This window comes from Calliphora vicina, chromosome 2 (assembly GCF_958450345.1).
Source record: "Calliphora vicina chromosome 2, idCalVici1.1, whole genome shotgun sequence".
NCBI lineage: Eukaryota > Metazoa > Arthropoda > Insecta > Diptera > Calliphoridae > Calliphora > Calliphora vicina.
Genome location: NC_088781.1, coordinates 113,601,656 through 113,621,742, shown reverse-complemented (window position 1 = coordinate 113,621,742; position 20,087 = coordinate 113,601,656). Strand labels below are relative to the sequence as shown.

Sequence of the window (20,087 nt, the reverse complement as noted above, 5' to 3'; positions counted from 1 at the left end):
AAAAATCTGTCATTAGATATCCATATTGTCTATATTAATGACTTAGTAATCCAGATATATGTAGGTCAAAAATCGAGGTTGTCCTGGTATTTCCTTATATCTCCGTCATTTGTGGACCGCTTTGCTGATTTTAAATAGCAAAATTCTCGAAAGCATGTCTGACAGAATTATTGAAGACTTGGATTCCGAAGATATCAGGGGTCTTCAGAAAATTGATTTCAACAGACAGACGGACATGGCTTAATCGACATGGCTTAATGGATCCAGAATATATATACGGAAATGAAAAATGTAGAAATTACAAACGGAATGACAAACTTATATATACTAGGGATGCCAAACGGGACTGGGTTTTACAAATCCCGGGATTCAGGATTTTAGAAATGTAAATCCCGGGATCCCGGGATTTCGATATTTTTCGGGACTTCGGGATTTTAATTAAATGTCAAAAAACATCAACTTCAACAATAAAAACTATTTATTTCGTTAATACACTAAGTAGAAATATAACAAAGCAAAAACTAATGCATTGAATTAAAATATATATAAAGTATTGCGGAAACCGGGCTACATTTGTCCCTAGTCCCCATACATGGTCCCCTTCAGAAAATGACTTTAACATTCATAATCTATATATATAAAAATGGATGTTTGTATGTGGGTATGTATGTATGTTCCGAATGAACTCAAAAACGGCTGGACCGATTTAAATGAAATTTTCAGCGAATCTTCAGAATAACCTGGCGGGTAACACTGTAGAGTCAGATTTTTGATTTTCGGTATGTGGGCGGAGGGGCGTGGCAAAATCAAATTTTTACATTATACCGCTAATACCATCTATATATATAAAAAACTTCTGGACCGATTTTGATGAAATTTTCAGGGAATCTTCAGAATAGCCCAGGGGGTAACACCGTATAGTCAGATTTTTGATATTCGGTCTGTGGTTGGAGAGGTGTGTAAAAATCAAATTTTTACATTATACCGCTAATGCCATCTATGTATAAAAACAGATGTGTGTATATATGTTCCATATGGATTCAAAAACGGCTGGATCGATTTTGATAAAATTTTACGGAATCTTCAGAAAAGCATAGCGGGTAACACTGTAAATCATACTTTTATTACAATAACTATGATGACTACAGAAATCACAGGGATGTACTGATTGGCACAATGAACAAATATTACTTACATTGCAGCATTTTGAAGTTCCCTAAGGAATCCCCGGGAATGTGCTGTTCGAACGGTAAAGTTATTCTGCCACCAGTTATTGAGCCGTATGCGCTGTTTCTAAGTTACATTTCTTTCAAATTATCCAAAAGAACAACTCATGCTTTCAAATGACGTCGCACAGTGGTATGAGAATAAAAAAAGAGGGAAATAAATCTGTAACTTCTAAATCCTTACGCCGATTTGAGGAAAGAGGAAGTGTAGTCGAGTTTAACTTTAAGAATTTGGACCTCATGACCCCACCAGGAGCGGGACCAGGTGTTCCCAAAGTAGGACACCTCGGGTATGTTCAATATTTAAAATGATCCTATTTCTTCGTTTGTGTTCCGATTTAAAAAAATTACACAAATAGAATCTCCTCTACATAACTATGAAATTTCATTAAAAAATATTTATAAATAAAAATTTTATTTCAATTTGAAAAATTTGTATCTATGCAAAATTCAATAAAAAGCATTTTTTGTAATATCTTTCAAAAAAGTATTCCATGAATTTTTTAATTGTCAAATGTTATATACATTTTTGAAAAGTAGACAAAATTCTCTATCCATTGATATATAACATGTCTACCTTATGTTTTTTACGTGTCAAATAAATTAGGGAAAACTAAACAACTCGCTGAGAATTTACCTAACATATAATTTCATAAAAAATCATGTTGCCTACATAATAACATTTTTATGAATGTAAATAACAGTGCTAGGTAAATTCTCAGCGAGTTGTTAAGTTTTCCAAAATTTATTTAACACGTAAAAAACATAAGGTAGACATGTTATATATCAATGGATAGAGGATTTTGTCTACTTTTCAAAAATGTATATAACTTTTGACAATTAAAATATTCATGGAATACTTTTTTGAAAAATATGACAAAAAATGCTTTTTATTGAATTTTGCATAGATACACATTTTTCAAATTGAAATAAAATTTTTATTTATGAATATTTCTTAATGAACTTTTACAGTTATGTAAATTTTTCTATTTAAAATGGAAAAATAAAAACAAATTTTGAAATTTGTTATCAAGTATCCCGCAATTCCCAAAAAAATTCTTGAAAAATCCCAAAAATGTGATTTTTTCGTTTTTTGGTTATAATATCCATAATCAAAAATTATAAGTGTTTTTTTTATTTATAATATTTCGCGTAAAGTTATCTTTTCAAAAAGTACAAATTCATTATACATCCTCCTAGAAAATTATTAGATAACTTAAAAAGAATAAAAGTACTTTTTTCCCAAAAAAATTGCGAAAAATCGCTTTTTTAAATTTTTTAAATTCAAATGCATGTCACTTTGGACTCAGTCATGATTTTTAAAAACTTCTTTCTTTATTTGATATATAGATCTATTGTTAATCCTATAAAAGAAAAATGGATAAAATCGGGGAATATTTCTAAACGTGGGTAAAAATGTTGAAAATTAAATTTTCAAATGCGAATATCTCCTAAGCTATAAGAGATAATTGATAGCTACGACGAGGTTTTATATAGTGCTCGACGAGGAGATTCTCTATGTGTATTTTTTAAATCGGAACACAAACGAAGAAATAGGATCATTTTAAAAATTGAACATACCCGAGGTGTCCTACTTTGGGAACCCCTGGTCCCGCTCCTGGTGGACTCATGAGATCCAAATTCAAAACTTAAACTCGACTACACTTCCTCTTTGCGCATTAAAATCGGCGTAAGGGTTTAGAAGTTACATATTTATTTCCATCTTTTTTTATTCTCATACCACTGTGCGTCGGTTTCATGCCCACCTTTAAAGTTCAAAGCCAAATGTACCACAGAATTTGATCCCGCTTCCCAAGTACGAAGTTGCTTCAAATTTATTTCACTGGAAATGAAGCTACAGAAGCCGAACGCTATCAACAAAAATGCGCAGCAATACCCTTCTGCAGAAACTTTCTCAAAACAATTGTTGGACATCGGAAATGGAAAAATTCCAATTGATCTCTCCACAAATGAGATTTCATTCCCGGACTTCTGCCAAATTCAAATGAATATTCAAGACGTTGTCGTCAAAATATTCCCAAGTCCTACAACCAACTACAACAATTCGGATTGGCTGTGGGAACATGCAATTGTGGCACCAACAAATTATGATGCTAGCAAGCTCAATAAGCAAATACATTTGAAACTACCTGGCGAAACAATACAGTACAAATAGATTGGCACAGTAAAATAAACGAAGAACAAGCCTTCGAATATCCTACTGAATTTTTGAATTCATTGGAACCAGCCCGAATGCCACCACATGTATTAACATTGAAGGTTGTATCAACGACTTTGTCCGACACTGTATATTAAATTAGATGTGCAATATAAAATGTTTCCTAAGGGCCAGCAACGCGGACCGGGTTTAGCTAGTATAGTGATAAAATTGAATAAACAAGTTGTATATGAAAATTAATCTTTCTACCAACTCTTGTGAGGACCAGTCCATAATAATATAACCTCTATATCAGAAAATATTTTATTGTCAATAAATAATTTGTATATAATGATATTGACATAAATTTCATTCATTCATAAATACTGATTCAGGTCCCCATAGAAGACCAAAACATTGATGGTGGGTATAAAAGATTCGTGAGAAGGGTATATATAAGTTTGTCATTCCGTTTGTAATTTCTACATTTTTCATTTCCGATCCTATAAAGTATATATATTTTGGATCCTTATAGATAGCGGAGTCGATATAGCCATGTCCGTCTGTATGTTGAAATCAACTTTCCAAATCCCCTAAATAACTTACAAACATGATTGATACATCAATCTCCAGAATTCTTCCGGCTCGGTTGCTATTTAAAATCGAGAAAATCGGTCCACAAATGGCCGAGATATAAGGAAAAAACAAAATAGACCATGTATTTTGTTAGTGTTTCATGAAATCATGTAGATATGTATATAATAACATAAAAAGAAAACACAAGTTTAGTTGTGTGTTTATATGAAATATAAATACCCAACTAGAGAGAGTTGTTTATAAAGCTACGTACACACGGTTGTCAGATTGTCAGGAACATGCTCAGAAAATGGTTAACACAACCATGAGAACTTATGTTGAAACATATGGGTGTTAACCAATTATTGAACATTTTCTGACAATATTGTAAGAATATGACAACCGTGTGTACTTAGCTTAATATGTGGTTGAGTGTGTTTCGTTTATTTTTTTATTTTTGTTGTTGTTATTTTTTTTCAACATACAATTGTGGAAGACTTGTTTTGTTTATTTGGTTAGTTTTGACTGAGCATTCGTAGTGTAAATACGTATGATTGTCCGGTTTTATGACTTTCTTCATGTTGTTGGTATATGAAGTGTTTTTCATGAGTAAATATTTATAAATACATTTGTTTGTTGTTGTTTTTTTTTCAATACACAAACCTTCGGTATAGTATACTTTGGTGAAGGGTATATAAGACTCGGCACAGCCGAATATAGCTCTGTTACTTGTTATTACTAATACGTTCTCACCACTTAGGTTTTTGACAGGAGATGGGTTAGTCTATTCCTTTAAGAGATTTTTAGTAGCTGATTCAAATGTAGATTCAAATTTGAATTCAAGCGGCTGTAGTTACCGTTTCGTCTTGCCTTTGCTATAAACATTGACAAAGCACATTTGAAAAGGCAATCTTTGGTCGTATTATTCGTGACATACTGCCAGCAGTGCCCGAAATCATTCTCAAATGTTAAAATCATGTATGACATTTCGAATTAAAATTTTTTTTTGGTTTGTACTTTTATACTTTTTGTGTTATTTTTACAATTTCAAGTTCTATAGGGCTTAAGAAAACACGCCTTATATATGGATATAAAACCTTAAACAAAACCTTTTAAAATAAAATATAAAGTACATTTAAGGGTTAATAATTTGTTATTCGATTCCAACTTCATATATTTTTTGTTTGTTAAAATTCAAAAGAAAACTTTAGTTTACTTAAATACATATGTATGTATATGTATTTAATTCAACTGCACTATTAATTAAACTGAAAAATTATTTAATGTTTCTCTTTAGCAAATGAAATCTCTTAATTAGTATATATAACAACAGTTTGATTAAATTTATTGCCATTATCAAACTTCCAAATCACATATAAATGGAAATTCTCTTTCGCAATCATTACCAAACCAATAAAAATTTTTATCCCATGTATGAATACAATTCTCATTGCCACTTTTATCGTTGGGTTCTGCCATATGCCAAAAGTACTGTTAGATTTTTTCACCAGTTGCAGTCCACTCATATTGACCGTTTACACGGTAGGCTCCCAACCAGTAAGGATAAATGAGATCTGTATTTAAATTTAAAAAAAAATATATATAGTTTTTTACAATGTTAAATACAAGGTAGAGTTATATTTACCATCGGTTTGTTTAATATATTCCTTTAAGTATTCTAGTTCCTCCCTAGTTTTTATGCTTACCAAATTCATGCCCTTAGCTTTACAATCACTGCTGGCTGCAGTCCAGTTTAAAGATTTACGATTTTGAATAAAATATATCTTATGGCATGATATAGATAACAAAGAAGTGCTTAAAAATATTAAAATTATTATAGAGATTTTACAGTTCATTGCTAAATTGGTTGACTGTTGTAAGGAAACTAATTGTAGTAATGATTTACTAAGTTATTTTTCTTTGAAATACTAGAATAACAAAATTAATTGTGTAAAAGAAACCGCTAGTGTTATATTTTCTTTTAAATGCTTGAATAACATAAATAATTGCAATCAGTGGTTTATTTGGGTTTTTTTCAAAGACTATTTATTGACATCTGTAGAAAGTCTTTGAAGTTAATCTGAGTTAGTAAATCTTTATAAATTAAGTAATATATATTATTTTAATATTACTTACATATTTTTACGAAAATTGTTTTAAAAGCCTTGCATGATCATTCTATAAATGGAACATTCTCGAGTGTTTGTGCTTGATTATGCTGGAAATTTCCAGAAGATGACGCTGGTATATAAAGAGAGACAGCGAGCAGCAGTTTAAGGAGAAATTTATTGAGTCAATATCAGATTCTAATAATACCAGTGTGATTGTAAAATTGTATTAGTGTAAAAGTGTATTAGTTTCCAAACAGAGAATGGCAATTTAAGCCGTTGTCTTAAACTATACTTTTCGCTTTTATTTGCGACAGAACCCAGCGGGAAAAAGATGCTGTAAAAGGCCTTTTAAAAATATGTTTTCCAAATTTTTTTTTAAATTTTTTTTTAGTTTTTAATAAATTAAAAAAAAAGAATTTATGGGAAAACTATTTTTTTGATGAAAAAAAATTCCGGTTAAAAGATATTTTTCCCGATTTTAACCCATTGTAGGTCCATTCATTGTATGAATCATGTATATAAGTTATTTTGGGGGCTACGGAAAGTTGATTTCAACATACAGACTGACAGACGAACAGACAGACATGTCTATATCGACTTCGCTATCTATACCAATACAGAATATATATACTTTGTGGGGTCGCAAATGAAAAATATAAGTCAAAAAAACCTTTTATCTCGGCAAATACATTTTGCTTGTACGCATATAGAAAACAAAGAAAAATACAAAAAAAATTGCATTTAAAGAATTCAAAAATATTTACGCAAAAAAAGTTTGAATGTTTTTTGTGTCTTTTGTAAAATTTTAAAATATGGACTTAGAGCCTTTGCAATGTTAAGCCAGCGATATAGGAATGATTGCAAAAGCAAGCAGTTTTGAATGTGTGTGAAGGTTTTTAAAAAGGAGAAGCAAAGCCCTTCTAGAACGTCTACTGAGAGCAGGCAGAGTGGAATGTGTATTGCATCTTTTAGAATGTGTAAATAGGTCTTTGGAAGGGCTACAAAGTGAAGTCCAAGAATTTTTTCCCGTTGGGAAAAAATACGGTTTATTGAAAATAAATACATTTACGTTTCTAAACACATATCAGTTGTTATCACAATTCGATATCAAAATAATGAGCGATCGTGAAGTTTGAAGAGCTAAATGTAAAATAACTCAAGAGATAATTGAGTAAGTCGGAGCTATTCAAATCTTCCAATACTGATAGTGTATATTTTTTTATCACTTAGGACGTTCTTACTTTATTTAAAGATAAAATCATTTAAATAAAATCATAAAAAATTAATCATTAACAAATGTATTCTTATGTCAAACCCCAGGGAAACAGAGCGGGTTTATAAATTCTTAAATTGTATTTAAGAAACCTACTGCAAAATTGTTTCATTTTTCTCCTTAGCAAATGAACTTAATTAGTTATATCAAACTTCTAAATCACATATATAAAGGGCTGAACCATCGCAATCATAGTCATTCCAATCAAAAGCCGGCCACCATGTATGAACACATTTCTCTTTGCCGCTACTATCGTTGGGTTCTCCCGCATGCCAAAAAAAATTATTGATTTTTTCTCCAGTTGCAGACCATACAAACTGACCGTCTTTATTATAGGCTCCCAACCAATAAGCTGAATCAGAACCTGTTTTTATGTTTTAAAATAAAAAATAAATTGTTTTTAAAAAATGTTTAGTTTTAGTAAAGTAGTATTTTATTTACCATAGGTTTCACTAATATATTCCCTTAAGTATTCCTGTTCCTCCCTAGTTTTTATGCTTACCAAATTCATGCCCTTAGCTTTGCAATTTCTGTTGGCTGCATCCCAGTTTAATTTATCAATTGAAATAAAATAAATCTTATGGCTTGATATAGCGATCAAAAAGTTACTAAAAACTATTAAAATTATTAAAGAAAGTGTACAAATCATTGCTGTATTGGTTTACTGTTGTAAAGAAACTAATTGTATTAATGATTAATTAAGTTAATAATTTCATTTATTGCAAATAGTGATTTATTTCATTTTTACAAAGAGTTTTTTATTGACAACAGTAGCTATAAATCGCTTCAAAAATAAATACAGATAAATATAGACTTAATAAATTCTAGAGCAACCATCATAATATTAAAATTGTGTTATTGTTTTATTGGAAACCACAAGAAAAAATTCAGTGGTGGCTTTCCAATTTTTTTAATTTGCGCCATAACATAATATCTGATGACGCTGCACAATGGGGTATTTAAAAAAAAGTGGAAATAAATCTGCAACTTCTTAACCATAGATGATGTGCAGCCGAGTTTAAATTTCGAATTTGGACTTTAAAGTGGGTTATCTCGGGAATATGAAAAATTAAAAATAATGCCAAATGTTTGCTCTCGATCATATTTGAAAGATTGGTGTATGTGTAGAAGGAACACATATTTTGTATATTTTATCTTTTATAGTTTATGAGATATTCACATTTAAAAATTATAATTTCAGGTTTTTTATCTTCCTTGGACTGAAAAATCTTAGCTGGTTTTTTTTTGGAAAATTTTAATATTTAAAATCCAATAAAAGTTTTGTTTATGAATCGTTTTTAATCAAAATTGAAAAGTGGAAAAGAAATTATTGAATTGTTTTTGACAATCCCACAATTCCCAAAAAACTTTTAAAAAATCCCAAATTTCCGAAAACCGAAAACCAAATCGAGCAAATTAAAAAAAAATAAATAAACCTAAATTTCTCATGAACTAAAAGACATAACTTATATATGTATGCAAGTTTTTGTAGATGTTCTTAAGGACTATAATTTAAATATATAAATGGATATATGGTGATTCTTTAAAAAAATATGAGATCCAAGGTGGCGTGCAATTATGCTAATCAAGCGTAAAGAGCTTTATTTACAACTTTGGTATCTTTGGTGATCCCCACTGAAATTTTCCGTAAAAAATTTTCGTAGAATATTTTAATCTTTAAATAAATATTTTGAAAGGACTGTTTTTGATTTTCTGGAGGGTCAAATTGCGAAAATTATCTATTCAATAATTTTTGTATTTAAAGTTCAACCAATAACGAAAATTGTATATTTAATTGTCAAAATTATCAAATTCAAAACACAAAATTCAATAGAAAATATCAGAAAATTTTGTTTTTGAGCACACGAATACTTGATTCAATTATAAAATAATTGAAACCAGTTCAATATGTGATATATATTTGAATTGAAACAATTTAAAAAATTGTTTTTTCTGTGTAACGCTCCCTTAGATCAAGAAATTAAACTTTGACTCACTATAAAAAAGAAACTCACAGCATTTGAACTATAAGTTCACTCTACAAAAATGATCTATTCAACATGAACTTTCAGAATTATCGGGTCGCTATTTTGTTCCAAAATTGATTTTGGACAGTGTCCGAAAAATTTATAAAATTATTTAATCTCACTGCAATATCAGTCTTCAAGTCATAATTTACTCTTCAAAAGCTCCACAAACCTTGCCGCCTTTCAAAAATGTTAACGTTTATTCATATATTGCATGCAAAAAGTGTTATACTAACGTTTCTTTTAAGTTCGTTAATCGCCATTCCTTTAGAACAACCTTAAACATCGGGAACGGTTTGGTATTTTCCAGATTGATGGTATGCACACTTTATCATTATCTTCCGTGACAAAATCACCACTTCTGAACCGCACAAACCATATCTAGCTCGTTGAAAGCAATGTAACACATTCACCGGAGGTTTTGGTGACCAATATAATTTTGGTGCTTCAGCGGTACTTTTTATACCCTACACCACCATAGTGGGAAGGGTATTATGAGTATATATACCTTAAAGTATACCGATCGACTTAGAATCACTTTCTGAGTCGATTAAACGATGTCCGTCCGTCCGTCTGGCTTGCTGTCCACATAAACCTTGTGTGCAGAGTACAGGTCGCAATTTTGAAGATATTTCGATAAAATTTGGTACATATAATTTTTTCGGCCAAGGGACCAAGCCTGTTGAAAATGGCTGAAATCTGTCCATTATTTCACCTAGCCCCCATACAAATGTCCTTCCAAAATTGGACTTTATCGGTCATAAATGTTTAATTTATAAATGTATCCCCACAAGTTGCGCTCCAAATAAGTTTTATATATACAAAATTCATGTGACCAAATTTTGTTACGATCGGTCCATAATTAGTCATAGCTCCCATATAGACCCGCTTCCGAAAATCACTTTAACGTACATAAATCGCTTAAAAATGTCGGTATACTCAAAAATTCTACATAGTAAACTTTCAGCCATAAATCACACGACCTAATTTCATGGTGATCGGTCCATAATTGGTCATAGCCCCCATATAAAGCCAACTTCCGAAAATCACTCAAAAATATGAATTATTGAAATTTTAAAAGAAAAGTGTTTTTGCTCTTTTACTTAGTGTAGGGTATTATATGGTCGGGCTTGACCGACCATACTTTCTTACTTGTTTTTATTTGTGTACGCTAATATGAAATGTGTTAAGAATTGTGTACATCTTCGGAAATATAGCATTTTTTAATTCTTAAGGCTCTATTTTTATGCAATTATTTTATGTATTTTAAAAATAGTATCAAAGTTTTTCATATATATGTTAAAAAAACCGAAACCGCTGGTATTTAAAAAGATGAAAAACCGGTTGATCGGTTTTCGGTTTTGGATAATCTACTCACAAACCTTGCCTTCTCATGAAGTTTTTAAAGTTTTAGTGCAAAATGTGCATAGTTTCGTAGACCCGAGGTGAGCAATTTTAGGGGCTGTTCGCTAGCACCCATGTAAATACAAATCAACTCAAAAACACCTCAGGACTGACTATTTTTTCATTTAGGTATCTCAAATCTTTCACTAGATACCGCATTATTTTCAAAATTAACTAGTTTCCGAGCCACTGTGCAAGGTAAGAACAGACGTCCATATGTATATCGGTTTATAAACATTCCTATCTATAAGAATCCAGAATACATATTCTTTATACGGCTTGTCGTAAAGGGTTTAATAACATCAGAGTCGCAAAGGCCTTAAATATTATAACCAATAAGTATTATACAAAATTTATTCCATTTTTACTAAAATGTATCTATTAAATTCAAAAAGATATGAAAATCTGCAAAAATCTTAAATTTTCGCCAATACTGATAAAGAATATTTTTAATCATTTAGGACGTTCTTACATTATTTAAAGATAAAATCAAAATCAATTAATAATTATTAATTATAATTAATAATTTATTCTTACATCATCAGTGTTTCGCTAAAAACCCCACGAAAAACAGTGCTGGTTTCAAAATTGTCTATGTGTTTAAGAAATTAAATTTTCAAACCTACTGCGAAATTGTTTAATTTTTCTCCTTAGCAAATGAACTCTACAAATTAGTTATATCAAACTTCTAAATCACATATAAAAGGACCTTCATTTTCGCAATCATTGTCATTCCAATCAAAAGCCGGCCACCATGTATGAACACATTTCTCTTTGCCACTTCTATCGTTCGGTTCACCCGCATGCCAAAAAAAATTATTAATTTTTTCTCCAGTTGCAGACCATACAAATTGACCGTTTTTATTATAGGCACCCAACCAATAAGCTGAATCATAACCTGTTTTAATGTTTTAAATAAATTACTTGTTTTTAAAAATGTTTAGTTTTAGTAAAGTAGTATTTTATTTACCATAGGTTTCACTAATATATTCCCTTAAGTATTCCTGTTCCTCCCTAGTTTTTATGCTTACCAAATTCATGCCCTTAGCTTTGCAATATCTGTTGGCTGCATCCCAGTTTAATTTATCATGTGAAATTAAATAAATCTTATGGCTTGATATAGCGATCAAACAGTTACTAAAAACTATTAAAATTATTAAAGAAATTTTACAATTCATTGCTATATTAGTTGACTGTTGTAAAGGAACTAATTGTATTAATGATTAATAAAGTTAGTAAGTTTAGTTATTGCAAATAGTTATTTATTTAATTTTAACAAAGAGCTTTTATTGACATCAGTAGTGCGATTCACTAACTTTTAACGAACCGACAATCGTAATGTTTATCGACATAAATAATCGCTTGCAGTAACGATAGTGTGATTCAGTAATTTATTTTTAACGATTATTTACAGCTGTATTTTTGTATTCAAATAATTTAAAATAAGAGAAAAACAGAAAATCATTATTTGACACACAGTGCAATATTAATCAGTGGTGTAGTGAACACAATGTTGACTAGCAATCGGAAGGTTGTTGGTTCGGCACTTGGCTGCGACTTGCATTTTTTTATTTATTTTTTTTGTAATACATAACTTTATAAAAAACTCTACTAACAGAACAACTTATTTCCGTCCAAAATGTAAAGGATTATTTTTATGACAGCGCGAACAAAAATAAGTACTTCTTCCAGGTGAATAATTAGTAGTCTATTCATCAAATACCCTTATTTTTCAGCTTATTTTTATACAAATGAGGGTATATATAAGTTTGTCATTCCGTGTGTAACATTGATCATGTGTAATTATTGATCCTTATGAAATTCTAAGCCGATTGAGCTATGTCCGTCTGTCTGTCAGTCCGTCCGTCTGTGTAAAACACGTTCACATCCAAAATACGCAAACAAACATAGCAGAGTTGCAAAAAGAATGTTTGTTATTGTCCTAAGCAGTTTGGTATTGAAAATCAGCAAAATCGGTGGAGCAGAACCAAAGTTAAGAATCAAAATGTAGGACAACCTCAAAAAAAAATTTATAATTTTCACATATTTTTGGATATTTTTTGTAAATATATTGCAGCTAATATCATACAATTTTGCACTCGTTACTTTTATGATAAAAGGCGTAACTCTGGTGAAAATTATAAGAATCGGTCGAAGATTTCTCCTAGCTCCCATAGAAATTTCTTCCCAAAATATGGTTCTATGGTCTATAAATGCCTACAGAATTGGAATATCCTTATAAAATTCAGCAAAAATAAGACTCGTGGTAAAAAAAATTATATTACAAAATGTTTCGTGGATCGGCCCATATTTGACCATAGCCCCCATATAAAGTACACTTCCGAAAATCTCTTAAATATGCATAAATGTCTTATAAATGTCGCTATCAAGTTAAAATTCGACATAAATAATCCCCATATATACCAAAATCGCTGTACGTAATTCTATGAAGATCGGCCGATAATTGATTATAGCTCCCATATAAGGACCACTTCCGAAAAACACAATAACCTACATAAATATTTAAAAAATATCAATATCAAAACAAAATTTCACACACATCCGTAGTTTATATTTAGAAATCATACTACTGGATTTTGTGAATATCGGTCCATATTTGACCATAGCTCCCATATAAGGTCCACTTCCAAAAATCAGTTAAGTACTCATAAATCTCTTATAAATACATTTATCATGCTAAAATTCTACAAAAATTATACTCATATATGGGGCATTTCACGTCAAGTGAACCAACTTTTGAAATCGATGTCTTCCGATCGCTGAAATTTGCACCAATGTTAGTTCTATTGGATATGGATATGGTCGCTTAGTGGGATGCGAGTGGGATATCTATCAAAAAAAATATATTGTAACTCAAGATTTAAAATTTTAAAATTAATAGCGGTCGGCCTCATATTGCACCCCTCCAGTGGCTATTATCGGTCAGTTGTTGTGGTTTTTATTTTTAAGGTTTTAGAAACACTTACACACAAATATGAAAAAAATCAATTTAAAAACATTTGTCTTGAGTTACAAAACATTTTTTTTATAGATATCCCACTCGCATCCCACTAAGCGACAAAAAGGGTGTTAAAGGAAAACACATAAGCTTTCTTCTGAGCAAAAAAAAAAATAAAAAATGGGTCCATTTTTTTAAAAAATGTCAACAAAGTTTTTGATTTTGCAAAAAAATTCAAAAATTTTAAATCTTGAGTTACAAAATATTTTTTTTGATAGATATCCCACTCGCATCCCACTAAGCGACCGTATAGGTCTCTTAGGAAAAGACCTAAGCTTTCTTAAAAAAAATAAAAAGGGCCCATTTTGAAAAAAAAGTCAAAAATATTTTTGATTTAAAAAAAAAAATCAAAAATATTTTATTAAATTTTTTTAATTTTTTTTTTCGAAAGATTGCATAAATAGCTATCTAAACTATTTGGGACACATTTTACTAAGAACAATAGGTAATAAGTTATATGGATAAAAAAAACACCTGTTTGGCCAAAATTTTGACCTCCTATAACTCAGAGAGTTCTTGACCGATCTTGTTAAAAAATGGTGTCCGAATTACTATCCAATAGAACTAACATTGGTGCAAATTTCAGCGATCGGAAGACATCGATTTCAAAAGTTGGTTCACTTGACGTGAAATGCCCCATATAAATTGTTAAATTTCATAGTTTATAATAGGAATAAATGACAAACTCTGTTGAGAATGGTAAGAATCTGAATTTACTTCAATTATAAATTACTGAATTAAATATATAAAATTTGTTTACATTTCATATAAAATATCTTCTGTGTAAACTAGTCTTTCTAACAATTGTTATATTATTTCAATTGTTATATCATCATATTTAGGTGGAGGGTATTTATGATTCGGCACGGCCGAAAATAGTACTCTTACTTGGTTTTTTTTTAATTTTTTTTAAAGCAGTACTGTACTATTGATGAAATATAATAATAATTGTGTAACTTGCAATCCTAAAATTAATCTCTGGTGACGCTGTTTGTATATATGTTGTTTTATTGTATCAGGCCTTGCACAGTGGCTTAGAATTTTTTTTCTCATTTAAAATTTCACAGATTTGGAGCTGAGGTGTTTTTGAGTTGTCTGACAATAGTTCGGCTTCTTAGTCGGAATGGCGGCCAATCAGTGACACCTCTTGGGTATCACATTTAAAAAAAATCAAAAAATCCACTTTTGTTCCTAATGAGCAGTAATTTAAAATATAATAGAAAGTGAACTTAATGCATAAACGTGCAAAATAAAATTTGGTTAATATAAGCGGACATAGCCCCACATTATCGAGGACGCAGTTTAAAAGAAGAGACAAGAGGGCTTGTCTAACACCAGTTTTTCTTACGATCTTGTTGCTCAGCTGTTTTTCATATAACACACGGCAAGTGACATTCTTGTACAGGGCTTTGATTAGCTGTGTTAATTTTTCGATGACATCTTGATATCTATTTAATTTGTCAACACATGATTTTCCGGAGCGCAAGCCGGCTTGCTCATTTCTGATTGATGTGAGAATTGTTGTCGAGAGTCTTTTGATTATAATATATGCAATAGGGCAAATATCAAAATGGCCCTGCCATAGTCGAATTAACTATTGGCAGTTAGTTACTTTCACCCACAAAATGGTAAGATTTTATAATTTTCTGTTTGTTGTTGATTTTGAATCCATAAATTTGACTAGTGGAAAAGAAAATATATACATATTATATATCAACGTATATGTCCTCTTTTCACAAAGGTACAAAATTTTTAAGAATTGAAAAAATTATAGAAGACTTTTTTAAAAAATATGGGAATAAAAAATTATAGCTGATTTTTTTGGAAAATTTTAATTTTTAAAATGCAATAAAAGTTTTGTTTATTAATCGTTTTTAATGAACATTTATATAGAAACGTTCGATCCAAATCCAAAAGTGAAAAAGATATTTGTGAATAGTTAAAGACAATCCCACAATTCCCAAAAAACTTTCCAAAAATCCCAAAATTGGTATTTTTTAGAGTTTTTGATTTATTGAAGGCACCAAGCACGTGGCTATGAAATCCCTTTGCATAATATTGAAGAACATATTGGTACATACAAAACAGGTCTTAGTTTTTTGAAAGCAGCTATGGGATTTGAGAAAATGTTGTCTTAAGTTGAAATTTATATAAAAAATAGGTCTACTTCGGAAGGCTCTGGATCACGAAATAATACGAATATTGATATTATTTTGCTTTTATAATATTTCCCGAAATATTATCTTTCAGAAAAATATAAACACACTATTTATGTTTTTCTTATTTTCTGTATAATTTAAAATTAATGTAAGTATTTTTTTCGAAAAAAAAATGGCGAAAAAAATACTTTTTTATTTTTTTTAAGTTTGAATACACATAACTTTTGACTCAGTAGATATTTTTAAACAATTCTTTCCTAATATGATTATTACATATCTTGTTAATTCAAAAAAATTATATTTCAAGAAAATCGGGAAAGAATTGGATCCGTTATTAGCAAAAAACCAGACCAAGGTAAGTAAATAAAATAAAATTTTACTTTTCAAATGCGAATAACTCGTAAACTATAAGAGATAATGTTTTTTGCAATGTTTTTTTTTAGATCCCGTCTAGTAGATTCCATATAGATATATAAAAATCTTTCAAATCGGATCGAACAAAAATTTGGCATCATTTTTAATTAATGATATATCCGAGGTGACCCAATTTGGGGCATTGTGGCTCGGCCCCCCCTTGGTGTTATAAGCCCAAATTCAAAACTTAAACATACCAACACCTTTTTTTTCTATGGCCATGGTAAATTTTATTAAAATCGGGCAACTCGTTTAGAAGTTACAGATTTATTTCCACTTTTTTTTCAGATCCCCCACTGTGCGCTAGCCGATTGCTTTCGAAAAATCTTTGAAATCGAATGGCATTGAAAATTTTACATGTCGAAGGTACCCTACTTTGAGTCACCATAGCGCCGCCCCTGGACCAGTTGTTGGCCCCATTTTAATACTTAAACTGGAATAGTCCTTGGCTATGCCCATATCAAATTTTATAGAAATACCAGATATATTTTCAAAAAATTTTGATTTGGTCCCACTGTGCATTGAAATGTTTTCATAGCCAATATATTAAAGAATTCTGGGATTTTACCATATCCGATTTGTTGATAAGAAGATTAGGCTCTGTCACATGTCTTCGGCCTTCGTGAAGTTGATTTCAGCCATATATATAATCATTATAGGCATAGCAAAATTGTAGAAAACTGCTCGTAAAATAAAAAAAAATATATTTTAAAAACCTATATATTTAAAAACTTTAAAAACTTAATGATGAAAATCTAAAAGAAATTTTATTATTTTAAATTTATTAAAAAAAATAATTTAAATGTAACTTTTAAATAAATTTTGTTTAATAAATTATAAGATATTCTTACATTATCATTGTTTCGCACAAAACCCTAGGGTAAACAGTGCTAATTTCTAAATTGTATACGAATTTAAGAAAATAAATTTTCGAATCAACTGCTTAGCACATGAACTCTCTTAATTAGTTATATCAAACTTCTAAATCACAAATAAAACCCAATTCTAGTTCGCAATCATTGTCATTCCAATCAAAATCCGTCTCCCATGTATGAATACAGTTCTCATTGCCACTTTTATCATTGGGTTCTCCCGCATGCCAAAAGAAATTTTTGATTTTCTCACCAGTTGCAAACCATACATACTGACCGTTCTCACGATAGGCTCCCAACCATAAAGGTGAAACGCCACCTTGTTTTAAAAAAAGAACTGATTTTTAAAAATGTTTTGTATTATAAAGTAGTATTTTATTTACCATAAGTTTCCTTAAGAAATTGCTTTAAGTATTCCATTTCCTCCCTAGTTTTTATGCTTACCAAATTCATGCCCTTAGCTTTGCAATTACTGAAGGCTGCATCCCAGTTTAATCTATCAAGTGAAATAAAATAAATCTTATGGCTTGATATAGTTATGAAAAAGAAGCTAAAAACTATTAAAATTATTAAAGAGATTTTACAAATCATTGCTGTATTGGTTGAGTGTTTTAAAGAAACTAATTGTATTAATAATTTATTATTTTCTTGGAAATACATGAATAACAAAATTAATTATATTTATTTATTAAGTGATACATATTATTCTAATAATAAAACATGAGGCTATAGTAAGCCTTAATAACTTCTAGTACAACCATCATACTATCAAAATCATGATTGCTTATTAATAAAACTATTGTCATCATTTTAATACAAACCACAAGAAAAAAATCCAGTTGTGGCTTTCTAATTGTATTAAGCGCTAAGATAAGGTAAACGGTCCTATCTATTATGAGCTGCTGAAATCTGGCCAGACCATCACATGGAACGTGTGCCGAACGCAATTGATTCATTTGAAGCGAGCATTGTCCTAAAAACGCCAAGGTCTATGCAGCTAAACCAGAAACGATAGAACACTTAGAAGCGAATATTTGACGCTTTATTGCCAATATACAGCCAGATGCGAAGGGTGTGTGAATATTGGACCTCCAGGTTACGTCATTACGTATATGCTAGCCCCTGCGGTCACATGCCCGAAAGCAGATTTAAACATTATTCCAAAAAATTGTGTAATTAATAATGTTAATTGGATAGATATACAAAACATTGTCTCTGTTTTATTTGAAATTAAAATTCTTTGCCTCTATAAAAAAACACTCTTTATATTGGCAAACAAGTTTTTAATCGATAAAACAGCTATAACTTTATTGCCCTTTCGTCCACGATTTCGGTATGTCTAGATTACATAACAAACGGGTCTCCGTCTGTACAGCAGACGTCTGCATGGCAATCTCATATCACATTGGTTGCGATATCGAACTTTAAATATGAATGTGAAATACAGAATATCAAAAATAATACAATACTCTTTGACAAGGCAAAGAACCAAGACTCTCTTTGTCAAGAGCGACAAAGAGATGATATCATAGCCGCTCTACAAGTAGCAGGCTATGATATCATACTATGATAATCATAGTTGAACCTTTTTTATTGCCTAGACCAGAGATGCGCAAAAATAAATTTTCTCACCAATACACTTTCTCTCACCAACACATTCAATTCTTTATTTTATTCAGTGCACCTACAAACACACAAATACAAACCCTAAAAAATAAAGAAAATGTCATACACCAGTGCTCATTGGTATTTCTAGTTGTCTCGTTAAGTGAACAACGACTACTAAAATGTAAAGGCCCAACTATAATATGCATAAGCTAGCTTAAGGTAATGTCAAAACCGAACGAAAAGTCTGTCAAATGCTTAAGGAAATTCAAAGAAACTTTTAGGTGGCTATAATGTACTTACGTGCATTCAAAACTATTTAGCCCCATTTGAACATTTATGTGCAACTTGCAATTAAAAAAATACGTATTTCGTATTATTTTATCAAAATATATAAATTTTCTTCATCCTTTTCATTTATTTCTTTATTTTCTTTGTATAAAATAAATAAACAGCTGATTCCGTACGGAATGTGCGACCAGCTTCACACTTCGCTTAAGCAAATAAAATTCGACGAAACTTGACGAAACTCTCTTAAGTACATTATAGTTTGTCACATACGTTTTATATGTATTCGCACATTTGCTTAAGCTGACTTAAGCTAGTGTATGCATATTATAGTTGGGCATTAAGAGCGTAAGAATACGTGTGGTTTGATTTTCCACAATTGTGGTATGGGCTGCGCATGTCTGGCCTAGACTGAGTTTTGTCGCTGATGAATGAAAACAGATTCCTCTAAGGTAAAAAAAGCTGATGAATGGATAACAAACAGGTGGTCTAAGGTTATCGCATTTGGAATAACCAGAATGCTGTGGTCCTGTTTGGAATGGGAAAGAACCAAGGCTGTCTTCGTAAGTACTTTGTATAGGTAAACTTACCAGGCACTGTTTAATTGGACATATATTAAAACTTATGGAATAGCTAAGTGCGAAGGCGGATGAATCTTTACAACACCTTCTATGTGGCTATCTGCTCTACAAGATTGCTCCATCAATACTGTTGCATGAATTTGTCGCCGATGGATGAAATCAGATTCCTCTAAAGTATGAAAAGGCTATTGAAACCCAAAATACGAGTACTACCTAAATCGAGGTAATTGGATTTAAAAAAAAAAACTTTTAGACCCTAATTTTGTAAATCACGTCACCAAAGTGATATTCAGAACGAACTTGCCCTTTTTGGCAAGAAAAATCGCCGAAACTTTTGGCCACTTGATATGAACTCAATCAGCCTTTTTATAGTT

The 20,087-nt window shown here is 30.6% G+C and overlaps 1 protein-coding gene across 1 annotated transcript; it reads right to left on the bottom strand.

The window, feature by feature from the left end:
• Positions 1 to 17,132: 17,132 nt before the first annotated feature.
• Positions 17,133 to 17,838, bottom strand: LOC135952481 (C-type lectin 37Db-like). The gene is made up of 2 exons (XM_065502435.1): positions 17,623 to 17,838; positions 17,133 to 17,558 (listed from the first exon to the last, which is right to left on the bottom strand). Exons 1-2 carry the CDS (start codon positions 17,828 to 17,830, stop codon positions 17,341 to 17,343), a joined length of 426 nt encoding a protein of 141 aa, XP_065358507.1. The 5' UTR covers positions 17,831 to 17,838; the 3' UTR covers positions 17,133 to 17,340.
• Positions 17,839 to 20,087: the final 2,249 nt, after the last annotated feature.

Coding starts and splice junctions, on each gene's coding strand:
- LOC135952481 (XM_065502435.1), bottom strand. CDS start 17,830: ATGATTTGTAAAATCTCTTTAATAATTTTAATAGTTTTTAGCTTCTTT. Junction 17,559..17,622: donor ATTTCTTAAGGAAACTTATG/GTAAATAAAATA, acceptor TTTTAAAACAAG/GTGGCGTTTCACCTTTATGG.